Raw genomic sequence first — 20,116 nt, 5'->3', positions numbered from 1 at the left:
AGGGATTAAAACCAAAATTAGGCCATTCCAAATAAAATTGATTCAATACGATATAATATTAAAGAATGTCAATCAAATAAGTCCACTTACCCTTCACTTCAGTCTAGCTTTTGGCGCACGCCTATTTAACCAATGGCGAGTGGTGGTTGCCTGGTTGGTTAAGTCATTCATATCATTCGGGGTGTGTGTACGTTGCTTTGGGCTTCAAAATTTTTCTTTCTGGGTCTGTGTTTCATTGCTTCCTTTTCCTTTTTTTCTTCTCAAAAACTATGAATTATTTGGGTGTTGGTATTAGTCCTGGGAATGTCCCCGTATACCATGGCACTAATCCGATGGTAATTGAAAGAAGAGTGAGCATTGCAGAGTTGCTCTTAAGGTGTTTGATATGTGTCCTCAGTGTACTCACAGCTATCCTAGTGGGAAACGATAGCCAGGTCAAAGAAATCTTTTCGATTCAGAAGAAAGCTCGGTTTACAGACATGAAAGCTCTTGTGTAAGATTCTTTAGCCCTTCCTGGATTGACTCATTATTCCCTTTTTCTTTTTCTTTTTCTTTTTTTACTTTGTGTTATATATTTTTCTGGGTTTTCTTGATCAAATTTTTATAGGTTTTTGGTCGTAGCTAATGGGGTAGCTGCTGCCTATTCCTTAGTACAAGTGGTTCGTTGTGTGGTGAGTATGGTGAAGGGAAGTGTGCTTGTCAACAAGCCTTTGGCTTGGACCATTTTCAGTGGAGATCAGGTATCATATTTCTAATTCTACTTGGCATGCATTTGCTGCCTATTTTGGTTCTATTAAATATATATAATACTTAGAAATATTCTTATACCATCCTTAAATAAAAAAATAATATATTTCTACACACTCAAATACATGATATCTTACTTTAATAACACTGTCGATATTAATTGAGTTAATATCTTACGCCAATAATAATGTCGATATTATTTGTGCTAAATAGATTGATTTATTTAATAATATTAAATGCATCTAGTCATATAATACAGCTAACTCTCTCAGGTATAGTCGTATAAGTTTCTGGTTTACAATTATTTGTCTCCAAAATTGTATCACGGGGTTTGTTTTTGGCTGTTTTGCAAAGCATGCTTGGTTGATTGGGGGAAGAAATGAAAAAGGAAAAAGAGGCTATTTTAAGAGCAATGGCCAATTTAGGTGAGATAAACTACATCAATTGCTAGTGCCACACTAATATCTTTAAAAAATTTTAAAACTAATGATTTAGTCAATATTTTTACTAAAAAAATGTCTTGAACTCTTTTTTAAAAAACATGAAAGTAAAATTAATTAAAATAATAATAAATGTCAATTTGATATAAAAATAAAAACGAGCTAAATTTTCATTATGCTTAAAAAGAATACATGATGTTTTATCACATCATTCACTATATATTTAATAAATAGAATGAAGTGAAGATTATATTTTTTGATAAAAAAATTAATTTTTTATATTAAAAAAACACTATTGCCAGGCTTTACACTTGCATTTAATGGTCATTGGTGTGGATGGTTGGGACAGTACTTTAGGGACTCATTTAGTGGTTTGTACAAGTTTCATATCCTCTCTAAGGGGAAGAAAAAAGGTGGTTGTCATAAATGTTGTTGCATGGAATTATTTCTCATTCTTGATAAGCATAGAGTGTAGGTAATTTGGTCATCTCCTATTCCTACACGTAGTAAATAAAGCCGGTGTGTTATTATTACTCTACACTTCTTTTTGTAGGCCAACACATGTAATTTATAAATTTCATGTGTATTTTTTATATATCTAAAAATGAAAAATTGCACCGGTCAAATAATATAGTGTATATCAAAAGTCGTTTATGAAAATTTATTGGTTCATAACCAGTAACCGATGAACATGATTTATTTTAACCACTACAAGATCACTTTAATCATTATAATCAACTCGTACGGTAGCTATTAGTTATACCGGTAGATGTTGATTCAATTCCATCAATTCAAGTTTGGTTCGTACTAATTTTTTGATTTAATCCATTTAACATAATTCTTTAGACTACAAATCAGTTCAATCGCTATGGTATCGTGCGAAGTGAGAATGTAATGATCAATTAACATAGATATTATGTATATCTACAATGCAGGCAATGGCATACTTGAATGTGGCCGCCGTGGGAGCCGCGGCACAGTCAGCAGTGTTTGCGAAGCTGGGGCAAACGGAACTTCAATGGATGAAGATATGCAACATGTATGGTAAGTTTTGTAACCAAGTTGGGGAAGGAATATCAATGGCGGTGTTAGCTAGTGTGTGCATGGTACTCCTATCTGGTATCTCTGCTTTCACTCTATTTCGCTTATGTGGTGTCAAAAAAGCCAAAGGCAACTCCGGGTGGTAGGATTTTAGCTAGTTTCACAGGCTCAGTCTAAAGGGTTGTCTAATCTTATGTCATATATATAGTAAAATATGCAATGCAAGCTCGTTGAAACACATGTAAGAGGACTCATCATCTATGTATTTAGTAATTGTTAACTGAGATGAATTTAATTAATGCATGTCTAGCAAGCAAAGGATTCAGTTCTTGAGGCTAATCATAAAAAACATTACATACAATTTGGACACCATTTGGTTAAAGAAATTGGAAAGTTAACTTATCTTTTTATAAAACTATCTTCAAACAATAGCAATTTACTTTCAAATAAAAAATTCATTTATAAAACTGTTAATTTAAAGTTTTAAAAATATCAAGTTTAATAAAATATAAATGATATTTTTTGAACTCAACATGTTAACTATATTTTAATTTGGTCACTATAATAAATGTGCCTCTCAAGTATGTCCACATCCTCACATTCCATTTTTGGGGTCAAAATGCCTTGCGATATAAATATTGAAACGAAAGCCACTAATACTACATTATTGTCATCAAATTACTTGCAGGAGTAGCCCACCACAACCACAAAGTAATAAATATAAACCCTTAATTATTAATTCCATTTAACACCTGGAGCTAACAAGTTAAGAATGATACATACCAAGCAATCGAGAAAGGCTTATGATGGTATTTGCTTGCAGTATGATCCTTTGTTTTCGATCTGCGACTGATTCGAGGCATTGAACTTCCATTATTGGAATCCCTGCAACGATCTGAACTTTTGGATACCTTCTTGCTACGAGAACTAAATCCGAGCTAATTGAATGCTTGCCATCTTTCGTCAGACAAGGTTTCATTATGCGGCGAGTCGTATCGAATCTCGTCAAATTCCTGCAAGATGTTCCAAGGTAGCTAATTTAACGGAGATTAACATCGACTTAAATAATTTTAGGACAATCATTTACCTTGGGTTTTGTCTTGGCATAATAAGGTGTTAAACAGGGATTTAAATCTTCGAGGAACAAGTCATCTGGACTTCCAGGACTTGTTGGGTTTCCAGAACTGAATTCCTAACATGCTCATGATGTTATCACCTTTATCGGTAGAAGCATTGGGTCAAATCAAAACTAGAGTGGAAAAGAAAGTAACCTATACCTATGTCCAAGTATCATAAAATAAAACCTTTTAAATTGTATTTTATTCATATTTAGAAATTGAATAAATTTATCTATATATATTTAATAAAACTGATTTTTTTTATTAATTTTTTATTTATTTTTACTGTTAAAAATGTTAAAATTATCATATATTGTTTAATTATTCTATTAATTACCCTATTTTCATCAGTAGAATTGGTTAGATTTTTTAACAAAGAAAAATTAATTTATTTTTTAATTTAACATAGAAAAATTAATTTATCAAATTTTAAATTCAATTTGACATCAAGTACAAAATCCTCATACTAATTTTACCTATATGTAATATTTTGATAGAAAATAGTATATAAAATCTTACCAAAGAATCAAAAAGCTCATCTCCATCATAGCTGCCATGCTGCTGGTTACATGCTTTGGAAGAATACTTTTCTGCCTTCACCTGTTTCAGGCACATCTTAACAATGGGAACCCTTATAATGGTTTTTAATTAAGACTTTGAAAGACCTTCCTTCTGTGCTACTGACTCATAGATATGGCTTGATAAATTATCATATCATACATGAAGCATGTTAAGCTATAGCAAATAATACCAAATTCATTACATGCTCTTTCAAAGAGGAGTTTTTAGACTTCTATTTGAGGAAAGTAGCAGAAAAGTATCCAATTGAAACTAAGTTAAAAATAGGCACAAAATCAGATTATATCATTAGTTTTAAGGTAATATATAAAAATAATCACTTTTATTTGTCTCAAGTTATATTTTAGTCATTTATGTTATTATTTTGTTACGAATTGATCACTCTAACGTTAAGTTCTGTTATCTCTCTAACGGTAATCCTACGTGGCAGTCCAACTAGATTTTAAGTGCCAACTTGAATTTCTAAATGAGATGAAAATAGATTTTTAATTAAAAAATTTAATTTATTAAAATTTTTAAATCTAACCCTACTGTTCATATACTCTTTTTAATTTTTCTTCCATCTCTTCTTTTTTTAATGGGTTTTTTTTCTCATTTGACTAGAAAAACTATTATTAAGATCAAAATAGTTGAAATCAAATTGACTGCTTCCTAAAGATAGACTCAATGGAAGGTTCAGGTATGTCTTTTTTGTATTCCTTTATCTCTTTTATTCAGTACTGAAAAATAAAATATTAAATTTTTTATTATTTAATAAAAATCCTAAATTAAAATTCTTAATATTTTCTTCTACTTTTTAAAATCGTTTGTAAACATGTATTTTATTTTGCGTCAGTAAACATCCCATAAAATGCAACCAAAAACATATTTCATTCAAGCTAATTTTAAAATTTTCAGAAAAGAACTGTTACTTTCACAGTTTTTGAATAATTGGTTTCTCAATCAATTTTTTTATTTGAATCAACTTGTATGTTCACAATCTCTTTGTGAATATTTCAAATTATTCTTTCTTATTGCTGATTTTAACTATTTTTATCTCAATAATAATTTTTCCAGTCAAATGAAAAAAAAATCATTGAAAAAAATAAGAGACAGAAGAAAAATTAAAAAGAGGAGATGAACAGTTTTTTTAGTTAAAGTTTAGGTTTGAAAATTTTAATTAATTAAAATTTTTAGTTAAAAATTTATTTTCATCCCATTTAGAAATCTACACTGGCATCTAAAATCTAGTTAGACTGCCACCTACGATTACCGTTAAAGAGATAACGGAACTTAACGGTAAAGTGATCACTTCGTAACAAAATAATAACATAAGTGACTAAAACGTAAAATTTTAAACATAAATGATTAAAATGTAATCTGAAACAAATAAAAATGACTATTTTTATAGATTACTCAACATTAATCTACACTACGTAATTTAATATTGAATGCTTTGTGTGGAACCGTGGATTACCTGAGCAAGATCCTGAGCAAGGCATTGAAGTTGTCCTGTAAGAGAAGTGACCTGTCTTTGGAGAGTAGGTATTAGTTGTTTGGCTTGCGTCAGCTCCGAGCCTTGCTTTTCAACTAGGTCTTGAAGTTGACAATTCAAGGCATCTGGAAACAATATTGCATTCTTCAAGGATTTAATCTCATCTCTCTGTTTCAAGCACAAATCTTTCAGCTTCTCCACCTGCAAAATACAATCGATATTAACATATATAGCATTCATAAACAATTACACATTCCCAAGATTAATTTAATCTGCTATTTTTTTCCATTTCTTAGTGGTAGCTAAATTAACACAAAATCATAAATATTTAACAATGAAATGGCTAACACAATGTTTCCAGGGACGCGAATGGATCCGGTACGAACAAAATAGACTTAAGTTTATACAAATACATAATTCTAAATAAATAAATTCTGAAAACAATTTATCAATGAGATCATTAGTTATGCTGAATTGAATCGCTAGCATTCAGCAATCACGATCATGGCAACCAATTCAAAAATCAATGGCTCACCTCTCTGTTCTTGTCTTGAAGCAGAAGCTTGAGCTCGGAAACCTCCATCTCGAGCTCTTTGTTGGCATTCAATAGCTCCCTCTCACTTCTTAAAACCATGGCCAATGTCCTCGTATTCCCCTTCATCTCCGTCAAGGCTTTTACCTCCTTTTTGTTATCCTTAACGGAAGATCCTTTACCGAACAGCTTCCTCTGCAACGCCGTGAAAGTAGTGCCTTTCCTCGCCGTCTTCTTGAGTGTTGATAAGTTAAATTAAAAAGGGGTTGAAAAGTCAAAAATGGTGGGAGGTGCAATTGGCACCGAAAGAAAAAAAATAGTTGGCAAGTTGTTTAAAGTTGAAAGGGATAATTGCAATTTTGGTCCCTAATTTTTTAGGCCATTTGCAAGTTAGTCCCTGAACTTCAACTATAAATAGGCCTAACCATTTCTCATTTCAACCATCCCAACCAATCTTTCTCTCTTAGTTTTCTCTCTTCTCCCATTTGAGAATTCTTAAGGAATTCTATTTGTTTGTAATATTTTGGAGATAGTAAAGTTATCATCTGGTGTTAGTGCCCGAGGACGTAGGTATAATTTACCGAACCTCGTTAAATCTCTTGTGTTCTTTCTTGTCCTATTTTTCTTTCAATATTTGAGGGTATAATAGTAGTATTTAATTGTGCTATTAAATTACTATAGAAGGGATATTCTGTCTAAGGAAAGACTTGGTATTTAAGAGATCCATGTGATCCACCTCTCTTCCCTGGGAATTGAACTTTGTGTGATTTTTTAGTACAATAATTTACACGCTTCCGACCCTATTGGAACAACAAGTGGTATCAAGAGCCGAAGGTTAATCGTAGTATGCTCTGTGGTTGCAGTTTAAACTGATCTTCCACATCAGAAATGATTTCCTTAGGTATATTGAAAGATTATGGAGAAAACGGTCGGTGTAGGAGCTTCAACATCGTCCATGTGGACAAGACCGACAATTGCAAATGCAAGATTGGCCGTGGAGATCTTTGATGGCACGGGCCATTTTGGTATGTGGCAAAGTGAGGTTCTAGATGTCCTTTTTCAGCAGGGTCTAGACATTGCCATTGATGAAGAAAAACCAGATGATGTACAGGAGAAAGATTGGAAGGCGATCAATCGGTTGGCATGTGGCACAATTCGATCATGCCTTTCTCGAGAGCAGAGGTATGCTTTTTCAAATGAGACTTCTGCAAATAAGTTGTGGGTGGCACTTGAAGAAAATTTTTTGAAGAAAAACAGTCAAAATAAGCTCCACTTGAAGAAAAGACTGTTTCGCTTCACATACGTCCCAAGTACCACAATGAATGATCACATCACCAAATTTAATCAGTTAGTCACTGATTTGCTGAATATGGATGAGACATTCAAAGATGAAGATTTGGCTTTGATGCTGTTGGGGTCACTTCCTGAGGAGTTTGAGTTCCTAGAAACTATTCTACTTCATGGCAGGAGTGATATATCTCTGAGCGAAGTCTGTGCGGCCTTATACAGTTATGAACAGAGAAAGAATGACAAACAAAAAAACTCAATCAGAGATACAGAAGCTTTAGTAGTCCGAGGTCGTTCATACACTCGGAAGAAAACTCAAAAGGGGAGATCAAAGTCAAAGTCCAGACTCGGGAAAGATGAATGTGCTTTTTGTCATGAGAAAGGCCACTGGAAGAAAAATTGTCCAAAGTTGAAGAATAAGGGAAAAGCTGCTGTAGATGCTTGTGTTGCAAAGCATGATACTAGTGACTCTGAACTATCACTAGTTGCATCATCATCGTCGTTCCATTCAGATGAGTGGATATTGGATTCGGGTTGTACCTATCATATGTCCCCTAACCGGGAGTGGTTCTCTGATTTAGTAGAACTAAATGGAGGAGTTGTTTATATGGGCAATGACAATGCCTGTAAAACTGTTGGGATAGGTTCAATCCAATTAAAGAATCAAGATGGATCAACCAGAGTTCTGACTGATGTTCGGTACGTGCCCAGTTTGAAGAAAAATCTCATCTCATTGGGAGCCTTGGAATCCAATGGTTCAGTTGTTACTATGAGAGATGGGATTTTGAAAGTGACATCTGGCGCACTTGTAATATTGAAGGGCATCAGGAAAAATAACTTGTATTACTACCAAGGTAGTACAGTTATTGGAGCAGTCGCTACAGCTTCCGGTAACAAAGACTTGGACTCAATGCAGTTGTGGCATATGAAGTTGGGACATGCCAGCGAAAAATCCTTGCAAATTCTGGCAAAGCAAGGATTGTTGAAAGGTGCAAAGGCTTGCAAATTAAAATTTTGTGAGCACTGTGTTCTGGGAAAGTAAAAGAGAGTGAAATTCAACACTGCTATCCATAATACAAAAGGTATTTTGGAATATATTCACTCAGATGTGTGGGGGCCTTCCAAAACACCTTCGTTGGGAGGAAAACACTACTTTGTTACTTTTGTTGATGACTTTTCCAGAAGAGTTTGGGTGTATACCATGAAAACTAAAGATGAAATGCTTGGAGTTTTTCTTAAATGGAAAACTATAATCGAAAACCAGACTGGCAAGAAAATCAAGCGGCTTAGGACGGACAATGGAGGGGAATATAAAAGTGATCCGTTCTTCGATGTGTGCCAAGAGTATGGTATTGTTCGACACTTCACAATTAGGGATACACCACAACAGAATGGAGTGGCAGAGCGTATGAATCGAACATTGCTGGAGAAAGTTCGATGTATGTTGTCCAATGCTGGGTTGGGCAAGCAATTTTGGGCTGAGGCTGTGACATATGCTGGCCATCTTGTTAATCGTTTGCCATCATCTGCATTAGAAAGAAAAACTCCTATGGAGGTATGGTCTGGAAAACCGGCTACAGATTATGATTCCTTACATGTGTTTGGATCCACTGCATATTACCATGTGAAGGAGTCAAAGTTAGATCCGAGGGCAAAGAAAGCTCTCTTTATGGGAATCACTTCTGGAGTGAAGGGATTTCGTCTTTGGTGCTTAAGCACAAAGAAAATGATCTGTAGCAGAGATGTTACCTTTGATGAATTTGCCACATTGAAAAAGGTAGCAGATAAAGATATTCAGATGAGCAATACTCCACAGCAGGTGGAGTGTACTCCAAAACAGGTGGAGTTTGAGCAGATGGGGATTTGCCCAGTTAATAAGTCTAATTCTCCAGCCACAATAGAGGAATTAGAGGTTGAAGAGGTTCTGACCCAAGAACCACTAAGTACACCAGAACCAGTTGCAGTTGCAAGGCCACGGAGAGAAATTCGTAAACCTGCTCGATTTACTGATATGGTGGCCTACGCCCTTCCCGTTGTTGATGATATTCCTATCACTTATCAAGAAGCAATGCAAAGCTTAGAAAGTGATAAATGGAAAAGCGCCATGGATGAAGAAATACAGTCTCTCCGGAAGAACAATACTTGGGAGTTGGCGCAATTACCGAAAGGTAAAAGGGCAATCGGATGCAAGTGGGTATTCGCAAAGAAAGATGGATCTCCTAGCAAGAAGGATATTCGCTACAATGCAAGATTGGTAGCTAAAGGCTACGCTCAGAAGGAGGGAATTGACTACAATGATGTATTTTCCCCTGTTGTGAAGCATTCCTCCATTAGAATTTTGTTGGCCTTGGTAGCACAGTTGAATTTGGAGCTAGCTCAACTTGATGTTAAGACGGCTTTCTTGCATGGTGAGTTAGAAGAGGAGATCTATATGACTCAGCCAGAAGGATACACAGATGCTGGTGGTAGAAATTGGGTTTGTAAGCTTAACAAATCGCTATATGGATTGAAGCAATCCCCGAGGCAGTGGTACAAGCGATTTGATAGCTTTATGAGAAGGCAGAAGTACACAATAAGCAAATATGACAATTGTGTATATTTGCAGAAGCTGCATGACGGATCTTTCATTTATCTACTCTTGTATGTTGATGATATGTTAATCGCTTCGAAGAGCCAAAATGAGATAGATAAGCTGAAGGCTCAGTTGAATCAAGAGTTCGAGATGAAAGATCTAGGTGAGGCCAAGAAGATTCTCGGCATGGAGATAAGTAGAGATAGACCGAGAGGCAAGCTCTGTTTAAATCAGAAGCAATATCTGAAAAAGGTATTACAATGTTTTGGTGTAAATGAAAACACAAAACATGTAAGTACCCCACTTGCTTCTCATTTGAAACTTAGTGCTCAATTATCTCCGAAGACTGAAGATGAAAGAGAATATATGGCGAAAGTCTCATATGCTAATGCAGTTGGGAGTTTGATGTATGCGATGGTGTGTACGAGGCCTGACATTTCACAAGCTGTTGGAGTTGTGAGCAGGTATATGCATGATCCTGGAAAAGGACATTGGCAAGCTGTGAAATGGATTCTACGGTATCTTCAAAAAACCGTAGATGTTGGTTTAATTTTTGAATAGGATGAAGCACTTGGTCAGTTTGTAGTTGGATATGTTGATTCTGACTTTGCTGGTGATTTAGATAAACGTCGTTCAACTACGGGGTATCTGTTTACTCTTGCGAAAGCCCCAGTGAGTTGGAAGTCTACCTTACAGTCTACAGTAGCTGTGTCTACTATAGAGACAGAATATATGGCAGTTACAGAAGCTGTTAAGGAGGCTATTTGGCTTAATGGATTATTGAAAGACTTGGGAGTTGTTCAAAGTCACATTAGTCTATATTGTGACAGTCAAAGCGCTATTCATTTAGCGAAAAATCAAGTCTATCATTCAAGAACCAAGCATATCGACGTAAGATATCACTTTGTGCGGAAAGTCTTTGAAAAAGGAAAAATTCTACTTGAGAAGATTCCGACAACAGATAATCCCGCAGATATGATGACCAAGGTGGTAACAACAATCAAGTTTAATCATTGTTTGAACTTGATTAACATCCTGAGAATTTGAGCACCTTTAGGTGTATGGCGCTCGAGAGCGCATTTGGAGGCACTACAAAAGATAGCTTTATCGAATTTGGGGAGTTGAAGGAAGTGTGTGAAGATGTGATTATCCTAATCAAATCTTCAAGGTGGAGATTGTTGATAAGTTAAATTAAAAAGGGGTTGAAAAGTCAAAAATGGTGGGAGGTGCAATTGGCACCGAAAGAAAAAAAATAGTTGGCAAGTTGTTTAAAGTTGAAAGGGATAATTACAATTTTGGTCCCTAATTTTTTAGGCCATTTGCAAGTTAGTCCCTGAACTTCAACTATAAATAGGCCTAACCATTTCTCATTTCAACCATCCCAACCAATCTTTCTCTCTTAGTTTTCTCTCTTCTCCCATTTGAGAATTCTTAAGGAATTCTATTTGTTTGTAATATTTTGGAGATAGTAAAGTTATCATCTGGTGTTAGTGCCCGAGGACGTAGGTATAATTTACCGAACCTCGTTAAATCTCTTGTGTTCTTTCTTGTCCTATTTTTCTTTCAATATTTGAGGGTATAATAGTAGTATTTAATTGTGCTATTAAATTACTATAGAAGGGATATTCTGTCTAAGGAAAGACTTGGTATTTAAGAGATCCATGTGATCCACCTCTCTTCCCTGGGAATTGAACTTTGTGTGATTTTTTAGTACAATAATTTACACGCTTCCGACCCTATTGGAACAACATTGAGATCCTCAGCTACCACATCCGATGGAACCATCAGCTGTCCCGTTGTTTTATTTGCCAATTTATTGTCCATAAACTTCTTCACCATGGTTGTGAAGTGAAGATCCGCCGCCTGGTTCTTGCTGCGGCTGCTTTGGGCTGCATCCAACGGCTTCGATTTCACAATTGCTCGAGAGGAAGAAGACGATTTTGGCCTCCGCGAAGAAGCAGAGCTGTTAAGGTCTATAGATGACGAGGGATCAGAGAAGTGAGAGGAAGTGGATGAGCGTGAATCGTACGACCTGTAGCGCGTCGCCATTTACGGAAGCAAGAGAAGTCGAGAAATTGTGTTGATTTTAAATTTAAGGTTTTATAATGGACTTCGCTCCGTTGAGGTTGCCAAATGTTATATCAAGGCTTATGTCGTTTGAATGCTCGAAGATGGAAGAAAAGCGACGATGAATTGGGATAATTTTACATTTAGTCCCTTCACTGTAATAAAATTTGGAACTTAATTTGTCTTTGTTGATGAGTTCATAAATTGGTAGTAGGGATGATGACCCTGCTTCGGGTAACGCAGAGCATCGATGAGAAAGGTGGTTGGAGTTGTAAAGGAGAGTAGAGGTTATAGACAGAAGGGAGGTAATTGTCCCTCTTCTCGCTCTCAACTTTTTATATATTAACTATCTATTTGCTCGAGATGTTAGCGTTAGATTAGTATTGGCAAGTTAAAAGATAAGTGCTTTAATATTATAGACTCACATAAAGTAATGTGATGATATATTTTGATTTATCTTAAACAGGGTATGGTAGTTAATACCTAATATAATAATTAATGAATAGTTTCATCTATCAGATAAGTTGTTAGCTGAGCAAGTCTTCACAAATAATATCAAGTGAATATTGTGCATGATTGTTTGGAACATGATCACTCGAAAATTTTAACGAGGTGTAATACACCATTATCATTGTTATTAATTAACAATAACAATGCTAACAACTTAAAAGGAACAACGAACAAAGTTATAATTTTTAATCTACAAATAACATTAAGCAAGTGACATGTCGTTGTAAATCTAAGTAAAGTGATAATATAATGTGCCCCAAGTCATGTTAGATGAGATGCAATGACTAAATTTAAAATAACATTTATTAAGTGAATTAATCTATTAAATAAGTTGCTAGTCGAAAAGATCTCTATAAAAAATTTCAATAAAAATATGCATGATTATTTGAGACATTACCGTTTGGTGAAGTAATAAGTTAAAAGCAAGCAAATAAAATTCAATAAGCATAGACGTTAAATTATGTAAAATAAAAGTGAAATAAAATATTTAATTTTATCATAATAAAGGGACTAAAAAAAATTAGACCAAAAAGAATTTAAAATTTGAATTTGATGATGGCATTGGCAAAGCACGTGGTTGCCGTGCCTAAAAGCTAAATTCAAATTTGGATTTTTGGCTTCCATTAAAATTTTTCTTTTGGCGTGAAAAAGCGCGGGAGGATTACTTTTTTAGAATCGTAAACAGGCCTGGGCTCTGCACTGAAGGGCTAGTCTTTTCACTGAAAGACCGAGCCCTAGGTAAATCAATCAAAAACCTAGCCTGGCAAGCTCTAATTTCATATTTTATTAAAATGAAAATTTGTTCAATAGTTTAATAGTTTAAGGAATTGGGTTTTGAGTTCTAGAAAGTGGAAAAAGAAAAGTTGAAATGGGCGATTCATTTCCCCTTTTCAACGATTGTGATCCTGCTGTGTTATCAACTCTTAAGCAGTACCTCTCTCAGCCAAACAACAACGACGAAGACAATGGCGACGGCTATGCTACCTTTTGTTTTCATTACAAAGGCGCTATTCTTCGCTCGATTGAACAGCGGACAGGGAATTCCACTGTTCCGGACGCAGTTCTCGATTCGTTAATTTTAATTGAAAATCTCGACCGCCGACGCGGTTTTCTCCCTTCCGAATCCATGAAGGCAGCCTTTTGTGCCGTCGCCGTACACTGTACGGTCAGTTGTTTGCCGGTCTCATGGGACAACTACTTCGATGCTTTTCATAGGATTTGGGGATTACGGATTAAGAGCTTAGAGGAGTCAGGTAAGTCGGACCTTATTTCTTCCGAGTTAGTCCAATGGGGAACGGTAATCGAAGCGGGCTTATGGGATTTAGAGACCTCTCAGAGGTTGTCGAGTGTCAATACACGCGGTAAAGCGCTGCTACGTATTAAAGGTTATTTGGAGGAGGCCTTCCGTTCTATGAATCCTGCCTTGAGTCAGTTGGCTTCCGCTTCTACTACTGAGCCTACAGTGGATCATGTTGCCTCTGCGAATCCTCATCCTAGCACTGACGAAGGAAACAGTAGGCGACACTCCTTTTCTTTTTCCATTTTATTGCAAGTAAAAATATTAATTTTGTTTTCTGGAGATTATGCTATGTGTAATTAATTTGCTGTACAATCTGTTGGTGTAAGAATGTATCCAGAGTAAACCTAATTCATTTCTTTTGTATAAATTTTGTCCCAGTGGATAATGTTGTATCAGCTTCTGCTCAAGTCCCCTCGAGTCCTCATCCTTGCATTGACGAAAGGAACAGTATGCTTCTCTTCTTCTTCTTTTCGTCATTTTATTTTAAGTCTTAATTTTGTTTTCTGAAGGTTATGTTATGGTATGTATGATCCATTTGAAGCATGGTTTGCTGGTTTAAGGATGCATGTAGAATGATTTCAACTCAATTATCTGTGTAATTTTGCCTCCCTCAGTGGATAATGTTGTCTATTCTTCTGCTCAAGTCCCTTCGAGTCCTCATCCTTGCTCTGATGAAGGGAATAGTATGCTTCTCTTTTCTTCTTTCATTTTATTCAATCTTAATTTTGCTTACTATGCCATGTGTAATTTATTTGCAATACTATATGTTGGTATAAGAATGTGTGTAGATTGAATCTAACTCAATTCTGTGTGTAAATTTTGCCGCTTACGGTGGATAATGTTGTCTCTGCTTCTGCTGAAGTTTCCCCAAGCCCCCACCCTTGCGCTGACAAAGGGAACGGTAGGCTTCTCTTTTCTTCTTTCTATTTTTCCATTTTATTCCTAGCATAAGTCTTAATTTTGTTTTCATGAGATTAATCTAACTCAATTCTCTTAAAAAATTTGTCTCGCAGTGGATAATGTTACCTCTGCTGCTGCTCAAGTCCCCTCAAGTCCTCATCCTTGCACTAACAAAAAGAACAGTTAGCTTCTCTTCCCTTCGCTTCTTCTTCTTCTTCTTCTTCTTCTTTTTTTTTCATTTTATTCCAAGTAGAAGTCTTAGTTTTGTTTTCATGATATTTACTATGCTGTGTGTGATTCATTTGTGGTATGATGTGGTTGTTTATGAATGTAGAGTGAATATAGTTAAATTGTTTCTGTAAGTTTTGCTTTCATGTGGTTACGTGTAACCTGTTAACTTTTGTTATGGCAATCTTAGTCTTTATTTGTTCTAGTTGCCTTTGTTGGTTCTAAGTGAATTTGAGGAGGATATATAGGTTTCGTTGTTCCTGCAAGTGACATAGAGAACCTGTTAATGTTGCTGACTTGGAGGAGGGTCGGCCTTGCAGCAATTATGGCACCCTATCCACTTAGTTGCTGCAAATTGCGCTTAAGTTAAGGACTACTGCATTGCTAGCTGGATCAACTAATTCCATCTCCGAAGCCTTAGAAGTGGGTGAGAGGGTTTCCTCTCACATTGCAGTTAAACTTGTGGAATACTCCAATAAAGACAAGGATAATCCTACTACTAGTGATTATACTGACAAAAGAAAATGAAGACTTCTCTTCCAATTATTGCTTTTCTCTAGTAGAAGTGTCAATCTTGTTTTCTTGAGATAATATATTGCTATGTACAATTAATTTTCTATACAAAGACTTTTATACTGTTGGTTTCAGGATGTAGTGTGAATGAACGTCTCATGTGTTTGTGTACATTTTGCCTCATATTGTTATATGTGCCCAGTTAACTTTAGTTGCGGTAACTTGGTCTTTGTTTGATCTAATTACCTTGGTTCTGCAGAGATTCGAAGGGCTAGTTTCCAAGCTAGACATAAGCCTCGTCCTCGCTGCAAGCAACGTAGAGGTGTTGTCATTACTGACATGGAGGAGGACCAGCCTCTTTGTATCAAAAATGGCACCCCATCATCTTTTGAAGTTAATGGATGCTTGCAAGTTTCAAGTAAAACCAGGTCTGCTGCATTGCTAGATGGAGTAACTGATTCCCCCTTTGAAGCCTTAGAAGTGGTTGAAACGGTTGCCTCAGTCATGGCCGGTAAAAATTTCTGCCCTAAAGGCAGTATGGAGGACTCCAACAAGGACAAGGGTGATCCTACCGCATCTTTTTATCCAACTACTCATCATTGCACCGACAAAGGAAAACGTAGATTTCTTCATTCACTTTTCTCTACTAAAAGTATTAGTTTTGTTTTCCAAAGATCATCTAATGCTTTGAATGATTAAATTTCTGTACAAAAGCTTTTTCTTTGGCTTAAGAGTGGACGAATTGTCTCAATTCTGTGTACATTTTGCCTCATATTGTTATACTTAGTTTACTTGTGGTAATCTTGGTCATCCTGGTCCATTATATTTTCTAACTTAGCTGGTTGATTCTGCAGAGATTCAGATGGTTAATTCTCAAACAAGTGGCAACCCTAATTCTTCCCATAGGCATTGTGAGGAACCTGCTGCCATTGCTGATACAGAGGAGGACCGGGTCCTATCAACTCCTAATATTGACAAATTGCGAGACGCACTGACATCAAGTGTTGCTGATTTGACAGCTTCTGTTACTGATCCCCTCCCTAAAGCCTTAGAAGTTGCTGAGAGATTAGTATCTTTCATGGAAGCAGCTAAAAGTTCAAGTGCTGAAGGTGCTGAAGGGGATGTAAGGAAGGAAAAGGGTGTTCCTGCAGCATCTATGAATTGTAATTTTGAACGGGCTCAAGCTGATAGGAGGGAACCTGACAAGGCCATCAGAGAAGACCAGGACAAGATGAACAGGAGTGTTCCTGCTGATTTGACAGCTACTGTTGCTGATTCCCTCCCTAAAGCCTTAGAAGTTGCTGAGAGATTAGTATCTTTCATGGCAGCAGCTAAAAGTTTAAGTACTGAAGGTGCTGAAGGGGATGTAAGGAAGGAAAAGGGTGTTCCTGCAGCACCTATGAATTGTAATTTTGAACAGGCTCAAGCTGAGAGGAGGGCACCTGACAAGGCCATCAGAGAAGACCAGGACAAGATGGGCAGGAGTGTTCCTGCTTCGTCTGTTGGTCATGGTGTGCAACCCTCTCAAGCTACGGAGGGGAATGAAACTTTCATTAGACCCAAGAAAGTGCCCAAGCGCAACTTAATGAAGAGGAATGACGCTGCTCACACTCATGAGGTGTGTATTCGGATGTGCACATTTTTACATTTAGTATCATTACTGGACTGTTGGAAAAAATTTTCTTTACACTGCATGCTTATCCTTTTACCATGAATTTTAAGGCTTATCCTTTCATTACACTGCATGCTTTAACTTGTAATTGTAATCTCCTCCTAATTTTTCTCCTTCGTACACTTAATTGTTACAACCATTGTAAGTCCTGCCTGACTTGGCCTTATTTTTATGAAAGTTTGGGATGACTTTGGAGCTGTCCATGGGCTGAGGCCCGGTTTCACAACAATTGAGCCCAGACCCGTTTTCATCCGGCCTTGCCTGCCCAAAAATCCCATTTCACTATTCAAAAAAGTAATAAAATATTAAAAATTGTATTTGTAATTGATATTTTATATACCTTTATAATGAAATTTAAATTTTCAAAAATATTTTTTCTTATTTGAATTGAATTTGGGCTGGCTCGAGATGTGTACAAGCCTAGCCCTAGCTGGGCTGGGCCAGATGGGTACCTGGCCCTTGGACGGGTCTAATGAGCTTTTATGGCCATTTGATTTTGTATTTCTTTACTTATATCAAGCTAAATTCCTATTTGTTCGTTCATTCCTATTTTGCTAAGAGGAGGGCACCTTATGAGGGCATTAGAGAAGACTACAACAAGGTGGACGGGAGTGTTCCTGCTCCATCTGTCAATCATATTGCGGAACCTTCTCATGCTAAGGAGGGAAATGAAGCTGTCATTCGACCCAAGAAAGTTCGTAAGCGCAGCATAATGGAGAGGAATGACACTGCTCACACTTCTGAGGTGTGTATTTGGATCTGTACATTTTTACATTTAGTATCATTACCGGACAGTTAAAAAAAATACTAGCCTTGACGTTTTTTTGTGAAATCTACGAATTTCTTTTACCATGATCTTTTAGGCTTTTTTCCTTCATTACACTGCATGCTTTAATTGTAATACCCTGCTCTGTCGTATACTTAATTGTTATAACTATTTAAGTCCTGCCTGACTTGGTATTGCTTTGTGAAATCTTGGGATGAACATTTATTGTCATTTAATTTTGTATTTCTTTACTTGCATTCATTAAGTTAAATTCCCATTTGTTTATTCAACCCTGTTATGTTTTGTCTATCTTATGCATTGAGTATCATTGTAGTGGGAGGATTCAATTGATGGCTCTGATGGAGGGACAAGTGGTTGTTCGAACAGATGTACTTTACCAAGCCCTAAAACGAATCATGTGTCTCCACTGAAGGAAAGTGAACCCCAAAAGCAGAAAAACAGAAGGAAAACTAACTGGTGGACACTTGAGGAAGAACAGGCATTGATCAAGGGCTATCGAGTGTAAGTGAATAACTGAGTTTCTTAAGGGATAACTTCCATAATGAAAGATTTTTTATGTTTCAGTTTTTTCAACTTACATCGGAGAGGTTCTGCATTCAATTTTCCATGTATACTCCTGTTAGCATGTTAGATCTACTTTAGGTTCTTTCTATAATTGTAGTTAATACTTGTTTACCAAATATGAGATTAAAGATACTTGTGGTAGTTCATAACTTTTGATTCCTTACTATAATTGTTTTCCTATTGAAGTTATGGACCCCAATGGAAACTGATTCGCGAATCCTACTGGGACATATTGAAAAAGAGAACTCAGGTAAGTATCGGACAAGTTTATATACAGTCTCAACTTTTTTTTTAATGAAATATTTTTCCTTTTTTATATATATAATATCTATTCTTTATTATTTTTTCAGGTTGATCTCAAAGACAAATGGAGAAACTTGAGCAAATGATATGCCTCTTATCATAGGTGGTATGTTCCTTTTTGGTCTTATAACAAGTGTACATGCTTACCACTGGCGCTAGATTTAGCTAAACTTGTGAAATGGCCCTATTTTGTGAAGTGAAAGAGGATATAGTTGTGACTTTTGAGCAGTGGTTTTTTTGGAAAGTGTATAGCAAATAGGAATGGGATACCGTATATAATGACTTCCAGTTCCTATATATACTGAAGTAGCTTTAGCTTTTGTAGTGTTGCAATGGGATGGGGAATACTACTGGTGAATGATTGTAATAGTAATGTCTATAGTGATGGCTTCCTGTTCCTGTATCTACTGAGGTAGCTTAACTTTAGCTTTTGTAGTATTGGTAAATGGGAATGGGGATATACTACTGGTGATGATGATGGAAATGCAATATTTTGTTGGAAGAAAATTCTAAATATATATGATGGGGTTCGTCTTTTGTGCGTGCCTCTTCATCTTGTTGATGTTGATGTATGTATGTAGCTTTCAACTTAAGAATATAGTTTGGTGAAGTCGATGCAATTGAGAAAGTGGTCCCAAATTTGTTGATGGAAATAGATTCCTAAATTCTAATAAAGTAATAATGAAGAATTGACAAGTGTTACCCTGTTTGTTGGTCAGTTACTGAAAGGAAATATTATGGGATAGCAGCGGGTTGGTTTGATTAGTTTAATTTCAAAAGGTTAAAAACAAGTTTGAATTTTAGTCTATTTTTACTTTTATTTACTGTTATTTTTAAACACCAAATGTTGATATTATTAAATTTGTTTTGTTAAATATTAACTTTATTACAATGCCAATTTCTTTTAGTTACTAAGTTTTTATTTTATTTTAAAATGTTACTTGAAATATTAATTGTTTCAAAAATTGATTAATCATTTATTGAGCGATTTAAGTGTTAATTGACTTAGTTGAATTTGTTTAGCATTAGTGTTAAAAAAATTTATATATCTGCACATTAAAAAAAGTTAAATTAGCGATTTAATTATTAAAACTTGTAAGTGAATATAATGAATGACATTTAAGGCTAACGCTTATTATAGTAATGGTTGATAGGATCTCTGCTCCATTAGGGAATTGAGACCTTAAACAAATCCCATAAGAATGTGGTCTAAAGTTTGGGTATGAATTTGATTCCTATAATCTAGCAGGATAGGATTGACAAGTGTCACCCTGCTTTATTAGGGAACTCAGACGTTAAGCACATGCACATCCCTTAAAAATCTAGCGTTGTCCTATCAAATTCAACGATATTTCTTCATTTTTGACCTTCCAAACCCTATTTTAAGCTAAATACAGTCTTTTTCCCCAAAAATCAAATCATCCTAAACATCAGTAGCCCTTTATATCATTTACAGCAACCCTAAACAGGTGACCACAGACA

General features: G+C 35.8%; 3 protein-coding genes across 9 annotated transcripts; 2 read left to right on the top strand and 1 right to left on the bottom strand.

Moving 5' to 3' along the window:
- Nucleotides 1–2,527, top strand: LOC107924889 (CASP-like protein 2B1). Its single transcript, XM_016855461.2, has 3 exons — nt 1–493; nt 608–740; nt 2,123–2,527. The coding sequence occupies exons 1-3, from the start codon at nt 270–272 to the stop codon at nt 2,372–2,374; spliced, it is 609 nt and encodes a 202-aa protein (XP_016710950.2). The 5' UTR covers nt 1–269; the 3' UTR covers nt 2,375–2,527.
- A 306-nt stretch (nt 2,528–2,833) lies between these two features.
- LOC107925050 (uncharacterized) lies at nt 2,834–12,259 on the bottom strand. 4 transcript variants are annotated; one of them, XR_005903646.1, is made up of 6 exons: nt 11,540–12,259; nt 5,935–6,165; nt 5,382–5,600; nt 3,866–3,946; nt 3,316–3,412; nt 2,834–3,241 (listed from the first exon to the last, which is right to left on the bottom strand). XR_005903646.1 is itself a non-coding variant. In XM_041079452.1 (6 exons), exons 1-6 carry the CDS (start codon nt 11,837–11,839, stop codon nt 3,167–3,169), a joined length of 1,011 nt encoding a protein of 336 aa, XP_040935386.1. In that variant the 5' UTR covers nt 11,840–12,254; the 3' UTR covers nt 2,834–3,166. The 4 variants fall into 4 exon arrangements, 2 of the variants coding, with proteins under 2 accessions (XP_040935386.1, XP_040935387.1); XM_041079452.1 differs by having other exon boundaries at nt 3,316–3,420; nt 11,540–12,254; XR_005903647.1 differs by having other exon boundaries at nt 3,200–3,241; nt 3,316–3,444.
- Nucleotides 12,260–13,065: 806 nt separating this feature from the next.
- Nucleotides 13,066–19,171, top strand: LOC107925204 (uncharacterized). 4 transcript variants are annotated; one of them, XM_016855820.2, is made up of 11 exons: nt 13,151–13,881; nt 14,046–14,114; nt 14,282–14,350; nt 14,530–14,568; nt 14,681–14,749; nt 15,568–15,927; nt 16,163–16,926; nt 17,540–17,725; nt 18,081–18,268; nt 18,518–18,581; nt 18,682–19,171. In XM_016855820.2, exons 1-11 carry the CDS (start codon nt 13,236–13,238, stop codon nt 18,718–18,720), a joined length of 2,493 nt encoding a protein of 830 aa, XP_016711309.2. In that variant the 5' UTR covers nt 13,151–13,235; the 3' UTR covers nt 18,721–19,171. The 4 variants fall into 4 exon arrangements, with proteins under 4 accessions (XP_016711311.2, XP_016711309.2, XP_016711310.2 ...); XM_016855821.2 differs by having other exon boundaries at nt 13,152–13,881; nt 14,312–14,350; XM_016855822.2 differs by lacking the exon at nt 14,282–14,350 and having other exon boundaries at nt 13,066–13,881.
- The last annotated feature ends 945 nt before the right edge of the window (nt 19,172–20,116 follow it).

The sequence above is a fragment of the Gossypium hirsutum genome, chromosome A10, assembly GCF_007990345.1.
Source record: "Gossypium hirsutum isolate 1008001.06 chromosome A10, Gossypium_hirsutum_v2.1, whole genome shotgun sequence".
Lineage (NCBI taxonomy): Eukaryota > Viridiplantae > Streptophyta > Magnoliopsida > Malvales > Malvaceae > Gossypium > Gossypium hirsutum.
This window is presented reverse-complemented; position numbering and strand designations above follow the sequence as displayed.